The sequence below is a fragment of the Macaca thibetana genome, chromosome 8 (assembly GCF_024542745.1).
Source record: "Macaca thibetana thibetana isolate TM-01 chromosome 8, ASM2454274v1, whole genome shotgun sequence".
Classification (NCBI taxonomy): Eukaryota; Metazoa; Chordata; class Mammalia; order Primates; family Cercopithecidae; genus Macaca; species Macaca thibetana.
The window spans coordinates 26,919,520-26,945,011 of NC_065585.1; the positions used below are offsets into that span (position 1 = coordinate 26,919,520).

Here is a 25,492-nt window from a genome sequence, read left to right on the forward strand (position 1 = left end):
TGATGAGAAGAAGAGGGGAGTGAGGTTTGAAATTAGCCTTATTTCCTGTACATACACGAGGCACACTTACGTTGGTTTTTATCTTGGCCTATTTTGGGAGTGATATATTTGGCTCACAACCAGGAGTAGAAAATAGAAACAAGGACCTGTATCTTCCAAACCAACCTCAGTACCACTGACATTTTGAGCCGGATAATTTTCTGTTGTGAGGGCTGTCCTATACATTCTAAAATGTTCAGCAGTTTAATGGGTCTCTACCCATTAGATGCCAGTAGTACCTGTCCCCCCCACACACAAACACACACAAGTTGTTACCACCAGTGTCTCTAGACATTGCCAGTTGTGCCGTAGGGGGCAAAATTATACCCAATTGAGAACCACTGCTCTAAACATAGGAAAGATCTTAGACTGTTAAAATAAAAATGTACTGGTTTTCTCTAGGTCAAACCTCTTATTTATGGCACTCCATGTATAAGATTCATGTTTGATGAGAATTATTTTATGCAAACAGAGTTACTTGATTTCTCTCCTCCATTCTTGTTGGAGAATTTCTTTTCCCAATAAACATGTTTTATTGAGTCAGGAAAGCACTGTGGTGAGAACAGATCTGGGTTCTAGTCTGAGCTCTATGCATTCTAGCACTGTGGCTGTGACAGCTAATGACCCTGCTGTCATTTTCTCTGTGTGAATTACAGGAATAATGAATCCAAACCTCAAAAATGGCAGCACAGATTCAATGAGTAACTGCCTATAGAAGCTTTGTAGGCATATTGTAGTTGTTCAATAAATGTGAGCTCTGCTTATTGGCTATTCTGCTGGGGCAACCATGGATCTCACTTTTTTGGAATATGCATTTCACACCAGAAATAAATTGTCCCATATTGAAGTTGCAGTTCAGACCCACCCCCAAAGTCCTTGAAGTCATTACATGAAAGACACTTTCATATAGAAGATATGGACCCTTCTTTCTGAAGGGAAGACACTAAACAGCCCTTTTAAAGGATGAAGTCTTATTTCCCCCTTGGACCCATGAGATGTGGGGCTGCCTGGATATAATATCTTTTCTTCTTCTCCACACACAACAATCCTTCAGCCCTCTGCTGCTGGAGTTAGGAAAGGTGGGGCGGGACATAATCTGTCCTATATCTGTTATTGAACCTTTTGCCAAGCTGGCCACTGCCTCCTGGGCCAGTCACTTCCTGCCTTTGAAGTATTTCAGACTCCCTTTCTCATGGAACTGTCTGTTAAGGGCTGCGCTAATCTGGGAGAGAGCAGAAGCCAAGAGTGTGCCCAAAGTGGCCTTGGCAAGCAGGAAGACAGTTATCTGCCTCCTGGGCGTTGCAAAGGCTTGACGTCTGGGTATTTTGTTTCTTTTCCTGGCCCCCAGCTATAGCATTAGAACATTGACATTTAGCATTAAAACACTGATATTTAGCGTTAGAGTTTTGACTTTGATTTCTCAAAGGAATTTTAGGAATTCATGATAGCAATAATAATAAAACAATAGTAGCTATCATTTAGTTATTTGCTGTTTACTGAACACCACGCAAAATGCTTTTCCTATGAGCCCTTTTTAACATCACAACAGCCTTGTGAGGCAGGAATTTTGACTGCTATTTTAAAGGTGAAGAAAAAGAGATTGTGTTCAACATCACATAGTGTTCAACATCACATAGTTGGGAAGTGGTGAGCCTAGGATGTGAACCCATATCTGCCAGAGCCCATGCTCCTGACCACTGGACTCCAGTGCTTCCCTCCTCATCCCAGACTCTGAAGCCATAGGGCTAAGTATGATGGTTGATTCCAAGAACTGATTCCAAGAATTCTTGATTCCGAGAATTCCAAGAATGTCTAAACTCTTAATAGTAATGGTGGCCCATCAAACAGAGATTTGAAAAATAGCCTTTTACTATTTGTTAGCTGCAAAATTGATACATGGACAGCCCCCAGGAGGTACATCTTCCTTGAGTAAGTAGTTGATAAAGCAGAGAAAGAAACCACAGCAATCCCACTCTCCACATGCAGACCAGGATTGAATCTCATGCAACATCAGTTACCAAATTAAACAGAGAAACAGATTCTCCTCCAACATCATTCCTTTCTTTATGAACTTTACAACTATTTAATAAGCACTTTCTGTATACCTGACATTGCACGTTGCATTAGGAGAATCCACAATAATAAGACATGGCATCACCCACAAAAAAATTAGGAGGAGCAATGGATACATTAAACGGAAGTGTTCATTGCGGGTTTGTTGGTAAAAATTTGAGATGCCACACTCGCACACAGGAGAGAGTTGTTAGCTGTGTCTAGAAGGAAAGAATACTTCATAAAGGATGTGACGCTCTTGGTGGTTGTGAAAGAGGGAGGCGTTGGTGTTCACTAATGCTAGAGGGTATATAAAGAAGACACCCTGGAAAAAAGAAAGGATCAGCAAGACCAGGAACAACCCCATGCATATGCAGAGCCAGAAGGAGGCTGGGATAGCTGAAGCACAGCGGATGGAGCCCAAAGAGCCTTCTATATCAAAGACCACATGTTTCCCCCTTTTCAGAACCAGGGCTGTCTAATGCAAACTTCCATTTTGCATTTTGACCTCAGGTAGATTTACATACCCGAAGACATGATTCCTGTTGCACATAAGTCTCTAGCAAAGTGATGATGACAGAACCCATCACTATACATATGTGATAGAACGATTAAGGTTCAAGGGTCCAGGTGTGTGTAGCCCGGTGTAGTGGTGCACGCTGCGCCTGTGGTCCCAGCTACTTGGGTGGCTGAGAAGTGAGGGGATCACTTAAGCCTGGGAGATCGAGGCTACAATAAGCCGATATGGTGCCACTGCACCCCAGACTGGGCGACGAGAGCTAGACCCTGTCTCCATAATGGGAAGAAGAAAGACTAAGGTTCAAGGCCTACTTTCACCACGTGTCTTACACATACAGCCTGAGCAAATGGGGACCTCTTGTACTCATATAAAGCCCATCTCAGCCTGGTGACCCATTCAAAAGGAACACAATACTAACTGCAAAAACAGCAAAGAGCAATGAAAGATCACTGACTACCATGGAAAGATTTCAAAGATGACACTCTGCCATAGCACACTCTTTTCTTTGACCATCCCTTTTCCCAATGCCCTAGTCATTATGGCCACCACTGTCCCAAACCTCCTATGTCACCATCTAAACCTTCGACTTGTCTCTCTGTGGCCTCTAGTTCTATTTGTATTCATGTCTTGCAGGAGTATCTTGTTGCTCCAATATAAATTCATTTTAGCCTCTGAATTTTTTTTTTTTTTTTTTTTGGTGCTCTAACAGGGACCCTTGTTGTGCTGATTGGGCTTTTGGATAAACACAGAGGCCTGCTCAGAAGATGGGATGGGAAAGGCTCAGAATATTTCTATGTTCCTCCCTATCACTCCTGTATGTCACTAGAGGGGTACACACCTAAGTCTGGTGTATTAGTTTGTTGTCATGCTGCTGATAAAGACATACCAGACTGGGTACATTATAAAGAAAAACAGGTTTAATGAACTCACAGTTCCACGTGGCTGGGGAGACCTCACAATCATGGCAGAAGGTGAGAGTCATGTCTTACATGGTGGCAGGCAAGACAGAATGAGAGCCAAGCAAAAGAGGAAACCACTGGGTTCTCCCCACAACACTTGGGAATTATGGGAGCTGCAATTCAAGATTAGATTTGGGTGGGGACACAGCCAAACCATATCACATGGATATAGCTTTGATCCTTACTAGCTGTGTGACCTTGGGTTAATAATACTTCTGGGCTTCAATTTCCTTATCTATAAAATGGGAATAATTCTACATCTCCTAAGAAGAGGAGTGGGCAACCATAAGGGAAAGCGCTCTAAAGTATACTGCACTCCACTTACATCCATGGTTATAAGTGCTTTTTTAATATGCTAAGATTAGATATATCTGCTTTCTCTCAGCTACTAGAGACCATTGTAGAAAACACGGTTATTTAAAGAAGCAGTAACTATGATAAACCTACTTATCAACTCATGACTCAGGTTCCAAAGTATAATAATTAATTAGGGCTTACTCTTTATTATCATTATTCTTTTCTTAAATTGTATTTTATAGATTATTAATTATTTTCCAAGATCACACATTTTCTGGATCTGATTTTAGCCAAGTATCAAGGATGGTACACTGTGTTATGTTCCTAGAAATCAATGTTATTCTTTCAGGCTGTACTGCCCTCCTCGCAGGTCAACCTGGACAGGATTTTACCCGCATTGGTTTTTATCCCTCTTTCAAAATACTGAAGTGTTTCTCTTAATGAAATTACAAAGTATTTATTTTCACAGTAGTATTAGTGAGTGAAAACAATCATGATGCTTTAGTTAGTCATGGGGCAATCCTGCAACCCTGTGAGCCTAATTGTTGTTGTTTTGCAAAATATTATGATGACAGTAATAAAAATTCTAGGGCCTTCATTTTCACATACAGTTCTTTTCTATGCATATATGTAAGCTTTATATTGTAGTATATCATAACTGTTTCCATGTTGCTACATAATCATAATCATCATAATTAGTATTGTTTTAATAGCCATGTAATTATCCATCTTGTTAATGTACCATAATTTACTTAACCTAAATCTTCAACAGTAAGAGAGTGCTTCCAGTTTTTCCTCTATGATAAATAACTTCTAGTTTACATATTTGTGCATATAGCTTCTTTCATTTTTTTTAGATTATTTCCTTAGGATATACTCCTAGGAATGGAATTACTAAGTTTAGGAATATGCATTTTTAATAATTTTTGAATAAATTGACATTATTTTTCCAGTTGACAGTGCCATCAGCAATAATTAATATTCTGCTTTCAATACAACCTGTCAGAAGTATTATTATTTGATATTTAATACACTTACATAGTACCTTTTGTTTTTTCATTTTCTCAAAAATAGCAAATGTTAATCAAACACTTGCTTACAAATTATGTGTTCTGTCATGTTTTGAAAAGCCAGTTAGTTAGATTTGAGAGCCAGGTTTGAAAACCGAGGTAGATTTTTTTCTTCTGCATCAAGAATGCCTGCTGTGCTTCTCTCCCATTGTCTGATAGTTTTGTGTATTAGAAACTAATACTGATATTTTTCTGAGCAAAACATTCCATTGTACTCATATAATAATTAATTATTGAAGACCCATGTATAAGGAACTGTAGGGAGTACCCAAATAAAATAACGGGAACATTAGACAATTTAATTAGAAAACTCAGGAAAATACATTAATATTTTTATACCAGCACTCCCAAGCCCAAAAGAGGGGTTGCAATTCAAGTAGTTTAATCTCTGGTCCGATTTAATGACTTTCTCTATCTAGTCTAGACAAGGTCACACATTTTCTGTCTAACCTTCCCAGCTAATCTGACTTCGCAACTGACAAACTCAAGAGCTCCAGCCATTCCACTTCCAATATTTTTTTCTAGATTTCATCCCAAGAAATCTTTCTGATAAATGAAACCCCCATCTCTCTCCCACAATAAAATGCTTCACACCATCCCCAATCTTACCTTGCACCAGACCAAGCAAATGCATGAACCTTCATAATACATGAAATGGTTTCCCAAACTGCAGCCCCATCCTAGGACTGGATGCCAATTCCAGAGATCTGGTTTTGCCCTCCCTTCCGGGCAACTTCACCTATTTCTCAGTTGGGTGTCTTCCATGCCTTACCAAATGGTAGAAAAAAAAATTTTATGAATATAAGCCACTGTAAATCCATCCTGGCATTGAGTAACCATTCTGACTAGAGCTTTCTCTTTGGCCTAGGGGTTTTAGGGTTTGTTTGAATAAGATAATTGCTACATATCAGTGCCTGGGAACATAAAGGAAAGAACTTACCATATTTCCCCCTTTTTCTTCTTGCAGCATCAGCCGAGGGTTCTCCATAAACACGGTTAGCCTTCCAAGCTGCTGTCCTGCCAGTTGATATGAACATGGCCCGTTCCTCACAGAAAGACTAACCCATGGCACTGCCAGAAGATATCCTTGGAGCATGGACAGATTAACTGGATTAACTGGAAAAAAAACACCCATTCAGTCAAGATTATGGGCTTTGGAAAAATCTTACTTTGCTGTGGATTTAAAATGAGGTGCATAATATAGTGCCAACTCGTTCCAAGTGGTCATGGGCAGACCATTAGCTGGAAAATTGCTTCCAGTTTTCATCACTGTGCATAACTCAAGTTCCCTTTGGGGAGCTGTCTGTGCCCTTCACTAGAAGTCCTGTTTTAGCATGGCAACTACTGGATTATTTTATTATGTGTGCAGATGGCATGATGTTTTAGAAAAAAAAAATTACAGCAGTTCTGCAATCTCAGTGGAAGTGTTCACAATATTATGCCCTGGTAGGAATGTAAACATGTCTCGATTATGTTAGTTATGACGTCTAAAGGTATTCCGTCCAACTCTTAAGCACTTTATATGAGAACACTACACCAAGATGAATCAGCACGTTCAGCACATGTGAGAAATCAAGTATTTTTATTTTTATAAATCTTGGTGGGTTTTTTTTTTCTGGCTCAGACTGTCCAAGACAAACTCCACTACTAGCATAACCCCAGTTGTTTGTGGTAGGTTGATGTAAATATGGCCACAATACTGTTAGACTTCACCTCCGGATACTTTACTGAACAACTGGTTTACTTGTAGCGCCAAAGGGAAGCCCTAGGGGGTCTAGTGATTGTGTTAACTTAGCTTGCTTCTTTGTTCGCAGGCACAATTGACCACATGCACATACAGGCACTCAAATACAGGAGGCTTCTATTTGGCTAATGTAGATATTCCTTTATTCTGTAGAAGAGTTCTTCCAAAGGAAAAAAGGGGATGGTATTCTTTTAATCAAAGACCATGGTAGATGGATGGTAAAGGCACCAGAATGCAATTCTTTTGTGTGGTCTGACTTTAACACTTCAGAAAAAATCCTAAGTCAAGTTGAAATCGCCATTCTTTCAAGAGAGAAACATCAAGTGACCCTACTATGTGCCTAGAGAAGAAAAAGTGTCAAGTCCTATACTAAGTTCCCTTACTTAGTGTAGAACCTACCAGTCCCTTGTTAATCCTTTCTGGGATTATACCTGTGACTAATTGTTTTTTGTTTTTTGGTTTTTTTTTTTTTTAACTACGTCTTACAACAAAGCACAGTCCTGGGAAACCAGTCAACTTAATTATTGCTTGTCTTTGAGCATTAGAGACATGTTCATATTGACTTGCTACATAACAGTGTAGCATGTTTTTTCCTGAAAATATCAAGTTGACTGAATGGAAAGCTCAGCAAAGTATGTTCTGTGTGCCCACTGTCCCAGCCTGGGACTGACGGGCATCAGAGGCTTTGCTTTAAAATATAGTGTAACCACTTCTGGAAGACTTCCAATGCAAGCAAGCTTAGTGTTTTAGGGTATCTCCAGATACATAAGCATTGTCTGCCTCCACTCAGGGTCTCAGGAAATACACAGCCCATTGGAAACCACCCCTGCCTGAAATTTGGAAACCTGACAGGGAAAGGGAGGAAGGTCCAAATGAGTCAGCAGCAGGATGACTCACCACAAGCCTGGCAGGCTTCAGAGCCAGAGAATGGGGCTTCCAACAAGGAACTCAGAGAAGTTTCAGTCGCCACCAAAATCTGGCCCTTCGACAGGTCAGCACCAGGACTGCCAGGCCCTCTGCAGACGTAATTCTCCTCACATCTATAATTAGGAGACCAAACTCCGGCTGCCAACACCCTTGGACACAATATTCCCGTCTCCACTGCCCATCTCATGTGGTTCAGTTCTAATAGCAGGTCTTCTTCTTCCTTCCATTCCTTCCTTTATTCAGCAAGCATTTGTTGAGCATCTATTGTGTGCCAAGCATTGTGCTTGGGCAACAACAGTCCACAAAGCAGACTCCCCACCTGCCCTTAGGAAACTGTATCTCCTCCTTCCAAACATTATCACTACCCCCACCTTTTCCACAATGAATACTTAATTCAGACAGCATTCTCCATTCTGCCAGAGTAACCTAGGAAGAAGAACATGGCAGCAGACGGATCCTCAGGGAGCAGACAGCAGACTGAGAGATAGTAAACCACATCAGACCACATATTTGCACCTTTCAGTTACAGCCAACTCTTTGAGGGCCCAGACTGAGCTGGTTGGAGCTCCCCAAAGCAGCATTCAATTGCTTTTCCTTGATATCCACCCTGGCTACCTATGTTCCCTTTCTTTATAGAGGCACAACCATTCACCTCTACACTGGATTATCTAACACTCCAGTTCTATAACTAATCCAGGGGACACACAGTTGAGTCTGATGAAGCCTAAGAACTGCCATGTGCTGAGATATTGTAACTGGGAATTAAGATTTAGCCAAGGACATCGTGAGGCTACTGCTGACTCTCTTGGAAAACTGGACATGCTTTGTAGTGCAGATGTTCACTAAATGATGGTGGTTCATTGTTACTTACTTTGACCTTTGCAAAATATTCTGAACAATTCAATAAGTAGAGTTTCCTAGTTTGTCTGTTTTGTTAAGTCAAAGGAGTGCTGTAAAATTTTTGAAAGATGATGGGTGAAGAGGGACCTAGGAGAAGGCAAAATGAAGACCATTAAAGAGCCCCGTTGAAGACTGTATCTCTAAAGATGCCTTAATGCCTGGCACATACTCCATGTCTGCATACGAACTACTACTCTTTTCCAAACTGTCAACCTCTGTTTGAAATTATTTGGGGGGATAGTTTTGGAAGCATGGTGGCATAAAATCCGAGCAGTCAAGAGCTAAACCAGCAAAAAAAGAGGAACTACTTCATTCGCAGGCTTTGGCTTCTTTATTACCTGGTGGTCCTCTGTGATCTCCCATGGTTACCTTCAACTGTGCTGTACTTTCTTCCCAAGATGCATGTTTGGAATGTTACCTCCTAGAAATCCAGAAATGGCTGTGGTGAGTTTTGTTTAGTCGGAAGCAAGAGGTGGGGAAGTAAAGGATACATATTTTTATGTCTAAGGACTGTAAGCTGTTGATGCTTGACTTTTCCTTTTACCTACACCTGTGCTACACCTTTATTAAAAGGCTGACACCCAGACTTGTGCAGGAAAGGCACTCTTGGGAATGAACAGAAATGAATAATTATGAGACTTTCTTTCTGTGGTGCCAAGGGAATTCGCTTATTTCCACTCCAGAACTGAATAGGCAGAGCATTGCCAGTCCTGCTAGTGTGAAAAGCAAATCACTTCAATAGTTTGAGACGTACCTAGGGGAAGAGAGATCCTATCAACTTTCTTTGTGGGTAGTGGCGTACCTTCAAATCCCTGCTCAGGCTCTGTGAGGTGTGCACCCGCAGATTTCACTTCTACCTCCGGAATCCTGGCAAACAAGCCAGGAATCTCTCCAGAGTCACTTCGCAGTTGCTCAGATAGAGGCCAACAGTCCTTAGTCCTGAGGCAATTCTGCCATTTTTAACATTCAAGGAGAAAAGGAGTATCAGCTGTACCTGAGAATATCAACTAAGGCTAAAAACCTCTAATGGATCCCCCTTGTTACTTGCAAAAGCTTTCTTTGTCTGCAAATGTCACATAATTGATTTTAGATAGGAACAACAAAAGTCTCAAGGAAGTGAAGTTTTTAAGACCCCCCTTGGCACTTTACTTTCACCAAAACCTCCTCTTTCCAGTACATTAGCTGTTTTGTCCTTTGTGATGTTTTCCTCTACATTCTTTAGAATAATTGTATTACTTGACAACTAGACTTGTCAATCGCCTTAGACTCTTTTTAAAAATCTAATCTTTTGAAAATGACACAAATTCCTTTATTGCTTTAAGGCTGTTTTTATTCACCCCTCCCACAGCCCCCTCCACTGCACTTTTTTGTTTTTGGGTTTTTTTTTTTTCTTTCATCTCTCTTTTAACATGATGCTGTGGGTTGATTTCAAGAATTCTATAAAGAACTCAACAAAAAACGTAGTCGTTACCTTTTTTCCCCAGTCCTAATATTTCTTCTTAAGCTTGATCTTGGTGAAAACGTGTTGCCCAAAAAGCAGTGAGGTAGGGATTAATAACGCTGACCAGTCATCTGGAAGATTAATGCCAATGCAGCCCTGAGATCAGGAAGGAGGACAGGCCAGGAGATGTTTCTACTCCGGGCACCATTAAGCACTCTTTTCCAAAGGCAGATCCTGCTCCTTAGATCTGAATCTAATCCTGAATCCAGAAAATTATCCTATGAATTCTGGTTTATCAACGCACATGATTCCTGGCACCATTGCATGGCTTCAAGGTAAAAGAGAGCCGTGTTTCCATTATTTTGCTATGGTGATTTTTGGGAAGACAGACAGCATTCTTTTGAAAGCGGGAAACTTGAGGAAAAGTTGGCCAAGTGCACAGGAAAGTTCTACCACACCTTAGTATAAGGAACAAAATAGATGCTACTCATCTGGGGAACATAGCTAAAGGGACAGTAACAGTACTGACGGCCTTCTGGCCATCACCTTAGCTCCACAGGGAAAATTCTGGGTAAGAGCAAGCACTGTTTCTAAAATCTAAATTTTTTAGGGTGAAATTTACCAGCACCAAATGTAAAAGGGAAGTGCCATCAGGCATAGGGCTGGTTTTATACTTCCTGCCCAACGGCAAAATGACTGAGACATGACTTCTATGGAACAGCAGAAAATGGATGCCAAAGATATCATAAAACTGAAGTTCAATTTGCCACATAAGGCTATTTAAAAACTCCGATGCACTCCAAGAATTCTTCCTTCAGAGCTTTCCTCCTACCATTATATCAAGCACAAGAATACACCAACAGCACATACTTAATGTAATGTAAAAGTAACCATATGACTTGTGTTGAATTACCATTGGCTGGTTGACATGATATTAATAAGTGTCATAGATATTTAGACATTATTTCTGATCGTACAAAATTCTTTTCATAATTTGGAGCCAATGGTTTGGGAGGTTTTTTGTTTGTTTGTTTAGTTATTTGTTGTGTTGTTGTTTTCCAAACCTCAGATATTTTGAGGAGCCTTAGAAAGGCTCTTAAGCCCAGGCCTTTTTGCCTCATGTGCAGAGTATTAAGAACAGCCCTGCTGATGTGAACCTCAAGGAAGGAGGCTATTAAATTAATCCAACACTGGAGATACTAATACCTCAAACAATTAAAACACTGAAGACTCTGCTGGTCGCCTTCCACATTGTTTACAGCCCTTTTAAATTCAGTCATTTGGATCAAGAGAAATAAACGGTTGGTTTCACGGGGCTTTTGCCAGATTAGCACAGACACAGCTACCAAATGTGGAAGTCTAGACTGAGTGGATGCATGAGAGCAAACAGATCTGTTTTATATGATTGCACTTAATCACCACCACCGCCCAAATTCTGTAAAATTATATTCAAATACTTAATGCTAAACAAAACTTCAAAACAGGAGACTCTTACTGGATCATGCTTTCACTTAGGGTAGGATAACTGATCTTGAAGATAACCTTGTAGAAAAATTGCTGGCTGGAATGCCCCAAGCACCTGGGAATTGGTGCTGTCCTATTCCACAGACTGATCATGGTCTTCTCCCATCTCCTCAGAGGAGTTAGCCTGGCCTCTAAAATAGCACAAATGCCATGAAAATATCTTTCTAAGCCATATAGAGACTTCCTATCCAAGTATAATTCCAAAAATATGATTTGAGTTTGAGCATGCCTGTGGTCCTTGATTCTATGATCCCTAAATCAGTTCTACTTCTCTCTCTGTCTCTCTCTCCTTCTCTCTTTCTCTCTCCCTCTCCCCCCAGTATTTTTTTTTTTAACCACAATTAAGTGCATTTAGCGTGTTTACATTGGGAACTGCCTGCTGGCTCTATGTCTACTTTTGACAATGCCTATGTCCAGATACCATACAGTGCATTTGAGAGAGGACTAAGGTTATGTTTCCCCACATACCAGCTGCTGCAGAGGTTTCGAAGTGCCTGACCCAGTTCTTTTTCACATCAAAAAGGCCTTCGGTTACAGATGGCAACCTCAAAGATGAATGTAAAGTGGGGGAGGAAATTCATGTTTGAATGCTGAAACACTTGTGTTTTTTATTTTTATTCAATACCCACCTCAGATCACCAGAAAGGGAAGCCTCTTTGGTGGGTGTTGGCCCCCACTGCGGGCAAAAGGGGTTCTATTTGCTTAAACTCATACTCGTAGGCAATTTTAGGGCTCTCTGGTTCTCTGAATGGTTTCTCCACCACTACCTTTCTTCCACCAATAGAAAGATGCTGTCCTTACAAGGCCATGTCTGAGAAGACCAGGTTTTAGCTAGTAAAAGAAGCTCACATTGCAGAGAGTTGAGTAATACCAGGCTCTTGACTTTGCACTGTGTGTCGCAGTCATGATTGGGACAGAAGGAGCCAGTCTGCTGAAAAGCCAAGCCAGCACAAATATTTGGAAACAAATTCCACTGAAACTCTTGTATCATTAAATCATACTACTGTAGTTTCAGTTAAAGTAATTATTTAATATAATTAGGCACTAAATTAAATAGCTTTGCACAAAATTTTAGAAAAGATCAATCTTGTAACAAAATTTAATATGAACAGTAAAAAGCACCTGAGAAAAGAAAATATCGATCTGTTGTGGTTTATATACTTGAGTTATTCTTAGAACTTTGTGGAGATTGACACTGCTCTGATAAAAAGGAAGAAAATGTTTTGAATTCAAGAATGCTAGACTACTAGAAATCTCCCAGTCTCTCTGGGCCACTGCTCTTCAGTATGGGGCGCTCTCTGTCCCTCCTTAGCAGATGGGGTTGTTTGGAGGCTAAAATGAGCTAAGGGAAGAAGCTATCCTGTGCCTCCAATATCCCTTATGTGTAATTAGAGTGCTGATCTGGGTTGCAGGCTTTATTCAATGATTCCTTTCCCTTACTTGAGGCTTTCTCCATGGAGCTGTTATTTCTGAGCCTCCATTCTGGGATTTACAAAGGAAACAGAATGATGAAGAAGTAACAATCAGCATTGTACACACACACACACACACACACACACACACAAAACTTTTTCTAATATGTGAGGTTAGTCTGCAGAGTCCACAGCCCAGGTGTCCATTTATTTCCACTTCTTCACCTCCCAAAGATTTAGAGCTCCATGACCTACCAAGGTTAAGACTGCCAATCCCAGGTTGGAGAAGACCCATCAGAGCGTGGAGGTGCCAAACTGAGAGGCACAGGAAGCAGACAGCCACATCAAACTTTCTGGATGAACTACTGCATATTGGTGTTTGTTCTAGGAAAGAAAGAGGAAGAAAAATTACACAATGTGAACTGAACATAAGAGCAGTGCTCTTTATAGAGGATGAGAAGGGAGCATGGGGGAGAATCTGATTTAAAAAATGATTCATTCCTTCACAAACACTAACAAACATGGCTAAAAAGCACATGTCAGAACACAGAAGCCTAGGTAGATGATCAACATTTTTATAACTTCCTTAAGTGAATAGTTAAACCAGCAATCTGAATTCTGTTGGTCTCCCAAGAGTGTTTAATTACATAAGTATTACCCATATTCATTTCCCACAACTGTTGGGTTTTTCTTTCTTTCTTTCTTTTTTTCTCTCTATGCATCCTAGAAAAACTCCCACGACTAGACTTAGCGGGAGGCAGTCAAGTTATGTAGTAAAACAAGAGTGCCTTTTCTGTTGGATGTCCACTTTAGTTTCCTGCCTTCCCAGGGCATAAGATGTTTAGAAACGTTTTTTCTCTAAACATAAGAATTATTGTGTACCACAATTTTGAACCACCGATTTCCATATCTTCAGCAGCTATCAACTCGCCAATTCCCTTTGGGTCTCCTTTGTATATTCTTATGTTCCCTTCTGTTTCCAGTTGTCCTCAAAAAGAGTTGAGGGGGGCATAACTCTTATAAAATGGATAAAAATGAAACTGTACAGATGTTTGCCCCCCTTGTATCTGTGAGCATGATCTCTATCAGGCTTGAAAATCTGCTTTATCATTTTGTATATTTGACTATTTTGTATTCGGCATTACTTGACTCCTTATGTGCATGGCAATGTATTAAAATGTGGGATTTCTATTACCGCGTAAAAGCGTTTTGATTCTGATTTTCAACATATATCCTTGGAAAAAAAATTACATTAAACTTTTCTATTTTCTTCAGCTCATCAGCTTTGCAGAAGAAAAAGAAAAGTTAACAGCATTTCACTTTCCCTGTGTTAGCTAATGATGCAATTCATGGTGGAAAATTGTCCTCAATTATGCTGTGTTTCCTAGAGAAATAATATGTGTGAAATGAACTGATGGCCTCCCTATGGCTCCCAGCACACAGAATTCCCCCAGCACCAAATCCCACCAGCGTAATTGCAATGACTGGTGAACTCTTTAGTGTCGAGCACAGCTGGACAGGAGACACAATTCTCTTCATCCCTCAGACATGGTAACACACTAGGAAGAGATGGGGCAACAGATCTTGGCCCACCGATTTCCTCTCACCCCAGAGAGGGTCTTATGTACTAATAATAGTATGATTGATGGTATTTCCCAGCACCTCCTGCTCCATCCATCTCTCTGAGGTGGTAACCAAATGTAAGCTATCTGTATTTTATCAATAGAAAGACTGACCTTCAAATAACATCTACCCAAGAGACTTGGATTAGAAACCAGTGCTTCCAAACAGATTTGGCATAGCCAGCCTCTAGTGCGGCAAACATCTGCAATACCCTCCACACACCTCCATATATTTTTAAAGGGACATTTTCCTCAAACTTAAAAAAAATCCCCTGAATAATATGATACACCAGATATAAACAATTGACCATTTTCCTGCTCTAAACTACCATTTTCAGCCTTCCTTTTCTCAAGGAGACATCATAATGAGTACTTATAGACACTCTGACTTTACTTAATATGATGAATTGCCTCAACCAGTACAGGAGAAACACTTCTTTCCCAGAAAGAAAAAAGCACTTAGAAACTGCATTAAAAAGAAAGGAGGCACCCATTGTCTTTTTTATTACATGCTTACTGTAAATCTAGTGTGTGTTTGGTTTTCTGAAAAAGGTTTTCAAACGTAAAACCTGTGATAACCTTTTAGGTTAGCTTACTGACTCCACGTATAAACCTAAATCTTTTGATATACCTTGCAACCCTAAAAGCACAATTTTCTCCTACTTTCTCTGCTTAAAGATTTTGAACACAGAAAATGGAACCACCTCGTTGTCGGTTAACCTTTTTAGAAGATGTTAAAGCCAGAGCCCCCAAACAAAACATTCTCTTTGTCTTTACCTTTTGGGATCATTTCTAACTATTTCTTCTCTTCCTGTCTCTTTCTCTTATTATTTTCTTCCTTTTCCTTTGTTAGTCCTCTGCCTTTAACTTACCTCTCTCTTTTGTAGGCTTGTCTTAAAACCTTTCTCCATGTGCCTTCCTCTTCCTCTATCTCATCTCTACCCTCCCTTTTTCTCTCCCATCTCTCTCTCTCTCTCTCTCTCTCTCTCTCTCTCTCTCTCCCCCCAACCCATTTACCCTTCTCCTTTCTTCTTTTTAGGGTAGAGCAGTTATCTGTCTTTGTATCCCCATCTCTTGGCACATTATAGTTGCTCAACATCATAGTTACTCAACAAATGTTAGGTGAACTGAATTAAACTTGGTGACCTGTTTTTCCTGGCTTATTTTCTTCCTGCCTACTGAGCCTAGCAACCTCTACAAACACTTCATTACACAAATTAACTCATAGTAATAAAGACTACACCAGATGTGTTTTCTGAGGTAGGTGAAAGCTTTAGTTAACAGGTTCTCCCCAAACGAGGAGTAGGCAGATTCTCCTATATACCACTTTGCCAATACAAAGAAAAGCCTTCCTGCCATCTCAGCGTTTGGGTAACTCATGATACCTGGGGCAAACATGGTAGCTATATTTGGATCAAGGACAGTGATGTCTGTGAGAAGTTCAGTTGAGACCACCAAGATAATTTTTCAACCTAAGATTATTCAGAATCTTATAAAACTTTTTTGTGAGACCAGCAAACGTGAAGTGCAGTACTGGTTATCTTGTGCTAGAGGAATCCTTAAATGCATTTTAGTTTCCTATTTATCTTTTTTGCCAAGAGCTGGCTTTGGTTGAGGTTTTCTCTGTTGATGATGAAATCATTAGAATTGTTAAAACTTTCTCCAATTTCTATTTGTAAAGCATATAGATGTATGTACATTGTAAAATAGCTTTCCCTTATTTTTCACAGACATTGTGCAAATATTGAAAAATTAGCTAAAAACAAGCTTTAATAAAGACAACTACGATCACATTTTTGTGTAGCACTGGAGAAATACAAAGTGGTACTAGATCATGAGAAATGTTATATAGTTGTTTTACAAGTGATGATGTTCCCTTTCTCATGAGAAGTGGAAAAGTTGACAGGGTTCTATTTTTCTGTCATATTTCTCTCCTTTTAGTAGTGTAACCCAAATATTAATTAGGTTCCCATGGTCCAGTCTCTGCAGGAAAGTTCAAGAAGGGAATAAGAATGCATATGAAAACATTGTGAGATTTTACTTTGTCCTTCATGATACTTCCAAAACTGAGTGTGTGGGTGGAGGTGTGGGTATGAGTTACTCAGAAAGTATCTTAAAATCCTACTTCCCATCTATGCTACCCTCATTATCCTCCACCCAAAGGCAGCTGCTTCCTTCCATTTTAACTCTTCTCTCTCTCTCGGGAAGAATGCTTCTAAATCTCAACCCTTTTCCATATAACTTTCCCACTTCTGCCTCTCCAGCTCAGCTTTTCTATCCTTGTCGTGATTCTCCCTTTCAAAATCATTAAAACAAAACTAGTAAACGTTGAATTTTTCTTTAGTGAGAAAAGAAGAAAAAGGGATATGATAATACAATATTTTTCTTAATGATTTTCTTTAAGAAAATCAATTTTTCTTGATTTTTTTTTAGTAATTCTTGCCCCAGAGCTGTGAAATTGATGACTCAAAAAAAAAAAAGGAGAGTAACAGAAGATTAATTTGGTTGCCGTTGATGGTTTAAATTCTAGTTCCAGTAAGTACTCCTTGTGGGACTTGAAATCTTTTCATGTTTTAACAAACATAGGTGGATCTTGTGCCATTTGTCCTATGTGCCAAGAACTGTTCATGGTACTGGTCTAAGTATTATTGATTCAGAGATGAATGACATTTTTCCTGAGCTTAGAGGTCTTACACACTAAGAGAAATAAGCAGCTCAACAAATAACTTCTTCTTAAGTAGCCTATATTAAAAGGAAAATATCTCTGGAAGGATAACTTAATACCCATTTGTTCCGAGATGCTGGGGTTGGGGAGAGATGCAAGAATGTTCCATAATCAAGTCAGCTCTAAAAATATGATAGATGGGCCGGGCGCGGTGGCTCACGCCTGTAATCCCAGCACTTTGGGAGGCCAAGGTGGGCGGATCATGAGGTCAGGAGATTGAGACCATCCTGGCTAACATGGTGAAACCCTGTCTCTACTAAAAATACAAAAAATGATCCGAGCGTGGTGGCAGGCGCCTGTAGTCCCAGCTACTCGGGAGGTTGAGGCAGGAGAATGGCGTGAACCCGGGAGGTGGAGCTTGCAATGAGCCGAGATGGCGCCACTGCACTCCAGCCTGGGTGACAGAGCGAGACTCCGTATCAAAAAAAGAAAAAAAGATAGATGTACTTTACCCTTGTCCTAGAGACTTGGGATGCCTATTAGCACATTAAAGGCTCTGAGAAGTCTTGCAGGAAATAATCATACACATTTGTTCAGTGTAGCACTTTCAAAATTCATTCAAGCATCAACTGTTTTCCCCAAGAGAATACCAATTTACAGCCAATAGAACAAACACTTTTGGAAATACCGTTCTAAGCCAACCAGTGCTTCATGGCAATGTTCTTTCAAGCAGGTGAGTGTGCAGACCCTCAGGAAAGAGGTGGTGCCACAGATGGATCCCCTGAGAGAGAGATAGACACCTGGGGTATAAAAAAGTGGGCTAAAAACAAACCTGCCACTTTCTATTAATGAAAATAATTACAAACTAGTCACTACATGTTCAACCCAATTAGCCTATCACATCCAAGCCCTTTCACCAGCCATGAATGGAGAAGGGGGAACAAGTGCATAACCTTGGCCAAGGCTCACATCTCTCTATATTTTAACATTCTCTTCTGGAATATTAGGGGTTTGGAATAGATGGACTCCTGTAATCCCTTTGCAGCACACTACTTCAGTTCAGTTCTAATTTTGTACAATCTTATCCTCAGCTTTGCTTTTAAAGTAAGCACATAATTCTTTTGCAGCAACTCAGATGGAGCTGGAGGCCATTATTCTGAGTGAAGTAACTCAGGAATGGAAAACCAAATATCATATGTTCTCACTTATAAGTGGGAGCTAAGCTATGAGGATGCAAAGCCATAAGAATATATAATGGACTTTGGGGACTTTCAGTGGGGAGGGAGAAGGGGGTGAAGGATAAAAGACTACATACTGGGTACAGTTTACACTGCTCGGTTGATGGGTGCACCAAAATCGAAGAAATCACTGCTAAATAACTTATCCGTGTAATCAGAAATGACCTGTACCCCAAAAACTTTTGAAACAACAAATTAAACATAATTTAAAATAAAGTAAGCACATAATTAGAAAATCTAGAAGCTTCTAATACACCATAGTTCACTTTCCTTCTTAATACTAAAGAGAATGCTTTCATCTTACAAATATTTTTGTCTCCCAGGTGTTATAGAAGCAGTTTTTCAAAGAAAACAAAAATTTGGACTAGAATTTGAGCAATGACACAAGCACACAAGTCCGCAGTTGGTAACTTCATCAACACAAACAGGTATTGATTTTTATTGGTTAAGCCAAAAATCTTTAAAGATTATTCTTGGATACAATGGAATCAGGAAAAAAGAAGTCTTTCAAAGACTTCAACAAAAAGAACAAATGCTATCAAACTTGACACTCCCTTTGAAGACACTCTATTCAAAAATTAAATTAGGGGAGTTAGAGAGAGGGTGAATTCAGAACTATATTTTAAAGAAGGAGCCCGGCGCAGCAGGCTCATGCCTGTAATCCCAGCACTTTGGGAGCCCGAGGCGGGTGGATTACCTGAGGTCAGGAGTTCAAGATGAGCCTGGGCAAGATAGTGAAACCCTGTCTCTACTAAAACTACAAAAAATTAGCCAGGCATGGTGGTGGGTGCTTATAATCCCAGCTACTCCAGAGGCTGAGGCACAAGAATTTCTTAAACCGGGGAGCCGGAGGTTGCAGTGAGCAGAGATTGTGCCACTGCACTCCAGCCTGGGTGATAGAGTGAGACTCTGTCTCAGAAAAAAAAAAAAAAAAAGATTCAGAAAGATCTTCTGCCTAACTCTTAAATAATGAAATTTCTGAGAGTGTGTTTTTGTGTTTGTATGCACATGTGTGTACATACACACAGTGATGGAGGTGGAGGTGGAGGCAGGAGGGAAGAGGGAAGAGACTGGGAGAGTTTCAAAGACCTAATTCCCCTTTGGTCAGGTATACTTTGTCTCTGAACCTGGACAAGACAGATACATCCCTGCCTTTGTTTTCCTCTTGCATTCATTTCTATCACATTGCAAAATCATTAAATGATGCTGCTCTGTGAAAACAAAATCCTTTTTTAAAGTAGATGATAGGTAGATAGATAGAGAGAGAGAGAGAGAGATGATAGATAGATGATAGATAGATAGATAGATAGATAGATAGATAGATAGATAGATAGATAGATGATAGATAGATAGGTAGATAGATGATAGATAGATTTTATTTCATTTTGAAAAACAAAGATTGTTATAATGAGAATCAGTCCTGGTGAGTATGTGATATTGGTCTCTGAAATACAATTTAATTCCTCTACCAAAGATAGTAGCTCCATTAATTGAGTGCTTACTATGGGTCAAATATTCTTTACATCACCTCATTTAATTGTAACAATATTCTGTTGGATATTATCGTTTCCCTGGAGGCCATTATTCTAAGTGAAGTAATTCAGAAATTGAAAAACAAATATCGCATGTTCTCATGAGTGAGAGCTAAGCTATGGGTATGCAAAGGCACACAGAGTGGTAATGGACACTGGAGATTCAGAAGGCGGGAGGGTGGGAGAGGGGTGAGAGAAGAAAAACTCCCTACTGGGTACAATGTACACTACTTGGGTGATGAGTACATTGAAATTCCAGACTTCCCCATGATACAGTTTATCCAGGTAACCAAAACCCGCTTGTACCCCTAAAGCTACTAAAATTAAAAATAATAATAACAGTAAGATATTGTATTTCCCATTTCACACATAAAGAAATTAAGGCTTACAGGGACTCGGTTATTAGGCTATATCACAGAGCTAACCCAGTTATTTCTGACTGGGAAACATAAAAATCTCAACCATTAAACTGTATATCCATGTACTGGGCACCCACTATACACAAAGCACTACACTAGACAATTAATCCCTTGCCTAAGTGGTCCTTAAACTCTTCAGGATCACAAGTTCTTTGAAAAACCACTGCTGAAAGCTATGCATGCTCTTTTCAAAAAATGTACCCAGTGCACAAACTTCGGCATACCTTTTCAGTGGATTCAAGAACTTTCTGAACCCATCTCATCTTAAGAACTCCTGCTTTAAAGAATTGCACAGAATTCAGTTGGTGAAGAAGATATGATAGAAGAAGACACATAGCCAGCAATGACTTAGCCGCCAAGATGCAGCAAAGTTCCTCTCACAGGAAAAGGGGAGGTGGTCGTGATTCATTCTACAAGTACTTACTGGGTGCCCCCCAATGTGAGGCCCTGGGAATACAACAGGAGATTGTACAAAGTCCAGTCTTCACGGAGAATACTGCCCAGGAAAGGACATAGGTAAGTGAGCAGGCATTTGATTTGTAGTCCGCATTCTGCATTTTTCTATTCTTTGATGCTTGTAAGGGTATCCAAAAGACCAGCTAATTCGATATTGGGTGTTTATTTTTAAAGTACAGATATTGCTATTGCATAATTTCTGTCCTCATGTGTGAAGCTAAAGATATAATAAACATTTCTGTTAACAAAAATATTTTTCCTATTCCCTTTGGTGAAAAGGAAGCAAATAGACCTGTTCTTTCAAACACTGTTCCAACATCCATCTTCCAAAATTGGTATTAATGTATGCTACATCTTTTTGTGCTGTTCATCTCAAAATTTTAAACATTCTTTTTTGTTCAATGTGTTATTCAATTTAACTTAAATTGGGGTGAGATGGCTTTAGTAGGAAACCAAGTAAATACCCAGTGCCCTCATATGGTATAATTTCAGGCTCGTCAAGTGTTTTTTTATGTTTATTCAAGAGCTTTTTTATTCATAACTCATTTATTTCCACCAAGTAGCTGTGGCAATTCATAAGAACATATACTATAAAATATAAAGTTATAAATAAATAAAATTCAGGATCAGAGAAAATGTAGTACCATTAGAAGATTAAGACAAGGGTGTAGCCATAGCCTATACACTTTGGTCATCATTATTAAAAAGAAGCCATAAATTTCATGCCAACCTTGAGGCCATCATAGTGATTTGATACAGGATTTACAACATCCATAAAAATAAACATGAATGTATAATGGAGAATAATGCAAAAGTCATGTGAATGTTTAAGAACTGTGCTGAGGGTTATGCCTTCAATACCTAAGAATATAAGCTCAGTCTTCTCTGATGATGGGGGTGAAAAAGTTGGAGAAGTATCACCTTAGGAGACACCAAGCTTTCCTTCCCATGTAAGTCTGAGAAAATTTTCTTAATGTCTCTTTATAGGTGGAACCCCGAGTAAAGCAGTAGACAATTTCCCTGCAGCATATGCAATAAAGGTTTTCAAATATCTGTTTCTTATGATGCCCCTCCAAGGCAGCAAAGGACAGAGATTATTGCAGCCAAGTGGAAAAAAAAATCTGTGGGGTCCAAAATAATGTGATCTCAGTTTATGAGCTCATCAAATCTTAAGGTTACCTAAAGGATTGAGAATAAGGAATAAGCAAGATAACATGCTCATGACTAAAGCCCTCTAGCAACCAACCTCAGCTAGAATAGCAATTACGTTTAGTGCATTTGTAATTTGGCAGGTACTTTAATATACTGTTTTATTTAATCCTTCGAATAACTCCAAGGCAGGGGCATTGGACAGGACTCTTTCAGCTGCTAGTGACTAAAGCCCAACTCAAACTACCTTAAGCAGAGAGACAGAAAGAGAAAGATTTGATGATGTAATAGAGAAAAACCGGGACTGGATGGGCTGTTTAGCTCAGTCTCTTAGTATTCACAAGTGCTGCTTTCTTCCATGAATAGCAAAGATGACGTCTCACAGCCCCAGGCTTATGCAGAAAGGGACCCTCTCTCATGACATCCACCTGTCCTGAAAATGGACCTCTGATTGGCTATTTTGGGGTCACATGCTACACCTTGGCCAAATCAGGGTGTCCAAGAAGATGTGGCTCTCTAATTGGCTGCCCTGTTGTGGGCAAAGTGGATCCCCAGATTGACAGCAAAAGGATCTCATGGAATTTTGAGGTAGGAGCAGTGCTCAGAAGGAATGGATGCAAGACAGACAAAAATATGACAGTCCTTGCAGTAAGTCTTATGATCTCCATTTTATAGATGACAAAATAGAGGCCCAAAATAGCAAGTGGCAGAGCCAAGATGTTATTGTGAATCTGACATTAGTCATAATAGGTTAGATTGTGCTATGGTAACCAGAAATAAAACTTAAAATTTCAATAGTTTAGCTGAATGTGGTGGTATGCACCTGTAGTCCCAGCTACTCCAGAGGCTGAAGCAGTAGAATTTCTTGATCAAGGTTGTTCAAGTCCAGCCTGGGCAACATAGCAAGACCCCCATCTCTAAAACAAACAAACAAAAAATTAATACAAAATTTAAAACGTTTTAATAGCTTAGTACACTAAACCATTTATTCTGGTTTATCTTACATGCCTGACTCAGGTAAGGGTGTAGGGGAATCTGTTCCCCACAGTACTCAGACTGACAGTGGAGGCTCTAAGCATCTGGAAAACCTGGATTCCAGGCCCATAAGCAAAGGAAGAGAAGGGCATGATGTTGGGTGCAGTGGTTCGTGCCTATAATCCCAGTACCTTGGGAGGTCAAAGCAGGAGGATTACATGAGCCCAGGATTTTGAGTGAGTCGGGGCAACTTGATGAAACTCTGACTCTGCCAAATAGCTGCATGTGGTGACACGTGCCAGTAATCCCAGCTACTTGGGAGCCTGAAGTGGGAGGATTGCTTGAGCCTGGGAGGCGGAGGTTGCAGTGAGCCAATATCACACCACTGCTCTCCAACCTCGTCAACAGAGTGAGACACTGCCTCAAAAAAAAAAAAAAATATATATATATATATATATATATAGAGAGAGAGAGAGAGAGAGAGAGAGAGAAAGGCACGAAACACTCACAGCTATCGCCCGCTAGACAGAATGAGCCACGTGGCTCTGCCTAACTGCAAGATACTTAGGAAATGACCCGGGGTCAGTGGGTTGTGGGCAGGAAGGAGGTAGAAGGGAAGGGTCGTGGTGTGTACATGGATATTTGTGAGTATTACATATTTTTGGCATATAAGTGTCTATAATCCCAAACCTTTGGCTCTCATCAATTGTTTGTCAGACCCATATTCCTTAAGTGCCACAGAAGCAAATGTGAGTAATCAGAATTTCTGGTCAGCCTCTCCTCTCGCTTGGCCACAGTGGATGAGACAGGGACAGATATTCTAGTTCTCCAGCTGATCCTAGGAGAAAAGATAAAGGATTCAGAACACAGCAGGCTTCCAAAGCTGGCTAGCCCTGTGCAGGTGTCATTTCAGCCCCCTGAGGAGCCACAGAGAAGGGAGCTGACATATTGTTAATTCAACCCCGTCTACTGGGCACTGAGTCCAGCCGAGGGAGCCGGCAACTGGGCTAAACTTCTAAAGCAACTGTACTTTGATGCCGAGTGTTGTTTCTGAATTTAGTTCTTCACATGATTTAAATTGTCACCTTCAGTGGCCACGCTAAGCTGTGATAGTAGATGCTGGGCTGGACTCTGAATGCTGCCTCATGGCCTTTTGCTGTTGCAAATATCTGATAGTATGAGGGGTAATCCAGATTAATCCGGGCTTTTTAAGTACCCACAGTTTTGATCCAAAAATCCTGCCTAGTCCCGTACCTGCATGAGCCAGATAGTGAACCGCAAACACCCGCTTTTGCTTCTTCTGGCCTAAGCCAGAATATGACCTAAGTGCTTGGTTGGCATTAGGCCTCTTTCACCTGGGCCTGACTCTAGTAATGACTTCATCTTTAAAAGGTAAGGGAGAAAACGTGAGGCCAGGAGGAAGAGAAAAGGAAGTTTTCCGAAAGAGAGCTCTAAAAGAAGATAGTGCTCTTAACTCCTCTGCATCTCCTACTCCAAATACTACCCTTCGTACCTGGCCAGCCACATCAAGCATCCATGAAGACTTCCTTGTTTAGAATTCTTCTGCTTTTTTGGGGCGGGGAGACGGAGTTTCACTCTTGTTGACCAGGCTGGAGTGCAATGGTGCGATTTCCGCTCACTGCAACCTCTGCCTCCCAGGTTCAAGCGATTCTCTTGCCTCAGCCTCCTGAGTAGCTGGGATTACAGGCATGCACCACCAAGTCTGGCTAATTTTGTGTTTTTAGTAGAGATGGGATTTCTCCATGTCGGTCAGGCTGGTCTTAAACTCCCGACCTCAGTTGATCTGCCCGCCTCGGTCTCCCGAAGTGTTGGGATTAGAGGCCTGAGCCATCCCACCTGGCCCCTTGTTTAGAATTCTTTGCCTTCATGTATGATAACTGTAAAGAAATTACTGACAGTCCCCAAGAATTCCAAATGCTTGCATCCATTGCCAGCCATGGGGAGGAGCGAGTCCTATGGACTATAAACTGAAGTGATGATGCCCTCCCAACTCCCTGGGCAGAAGCATGAACAGGCAGACGGCCTCATTCTGTGCTTCTCTTCTGAGTATCCAAGGCTACTTTCAGAGCCACACTTGCCAGATGGTGAGGCTACAAAGAAAGAGGTGTCCCACGTACATTAGACTTTGCATGTGCAAGAAATAGCTTTTTGTGTGTGTAAGCTGTCAAGCTTTCAGGATTTGTTTGCTGTGGCAGTTAACATTAATTATTCTAACTAATTCAATATAAGAAATGTGTGGCCAGGCATGGTGGCTCACGCCTATAAAACCAGAGCTTTGGGAGGCTGAGGCAGGCGGATCACCCGAGGCCAGGAGTTCAAGACCAGCCTGGCCAACATGGCGAAATCCGTCTCTACTAAAAATACAAAAATTAGCTGGGCATGGTGGTGCTCGCCTGTAATCCCAGATACTCGGGAGGCTGAGGCAGGAGAATCACTTGAACCCAGGGGGCGGAGGTTGCAGTGAGCTGAGATTATCCCACTACACTCCAGTCTGAGGGAGACTGTCTAAAAAAAAAAATTTTTTTAATTT

At 40.5% G+C, this 25,492-nt stretch overlaps 1 protein-coding gene across 3 annotated transcripts in view; it reads left to right on the forward strand.

Moving 5' to 3' along the window:
- SAMD12 (sterile alpha motif domain containing 12) overlaps nucleotides 1-25,492 on the forward strand; it is a 478,056-nt gene that overhangs the window by 418,290 nt on the left and 34,274 nt on the right. Inside the window, exon 5 of one of the 3 annotated variants that reach the window (XM_050802113.1) lies at nucleotides 5,905-14,076. The exons of the other annotated variants lie outside the window; for them this stretch is intronic. Within the exon in view, the coding sequence (XP_050658070.1) occupies nucleotides 5,905-5,927 (23 nt within the window). The 3' untranslated portion in view covers nucleotides 5,928-14,076. Of the gene's footprint in view, nucleotides 1-5,904; nucleotides 14,077-25,492 lie in introns of those variants that run through there. 3 annotated transcript variants of the gene reach the window in all.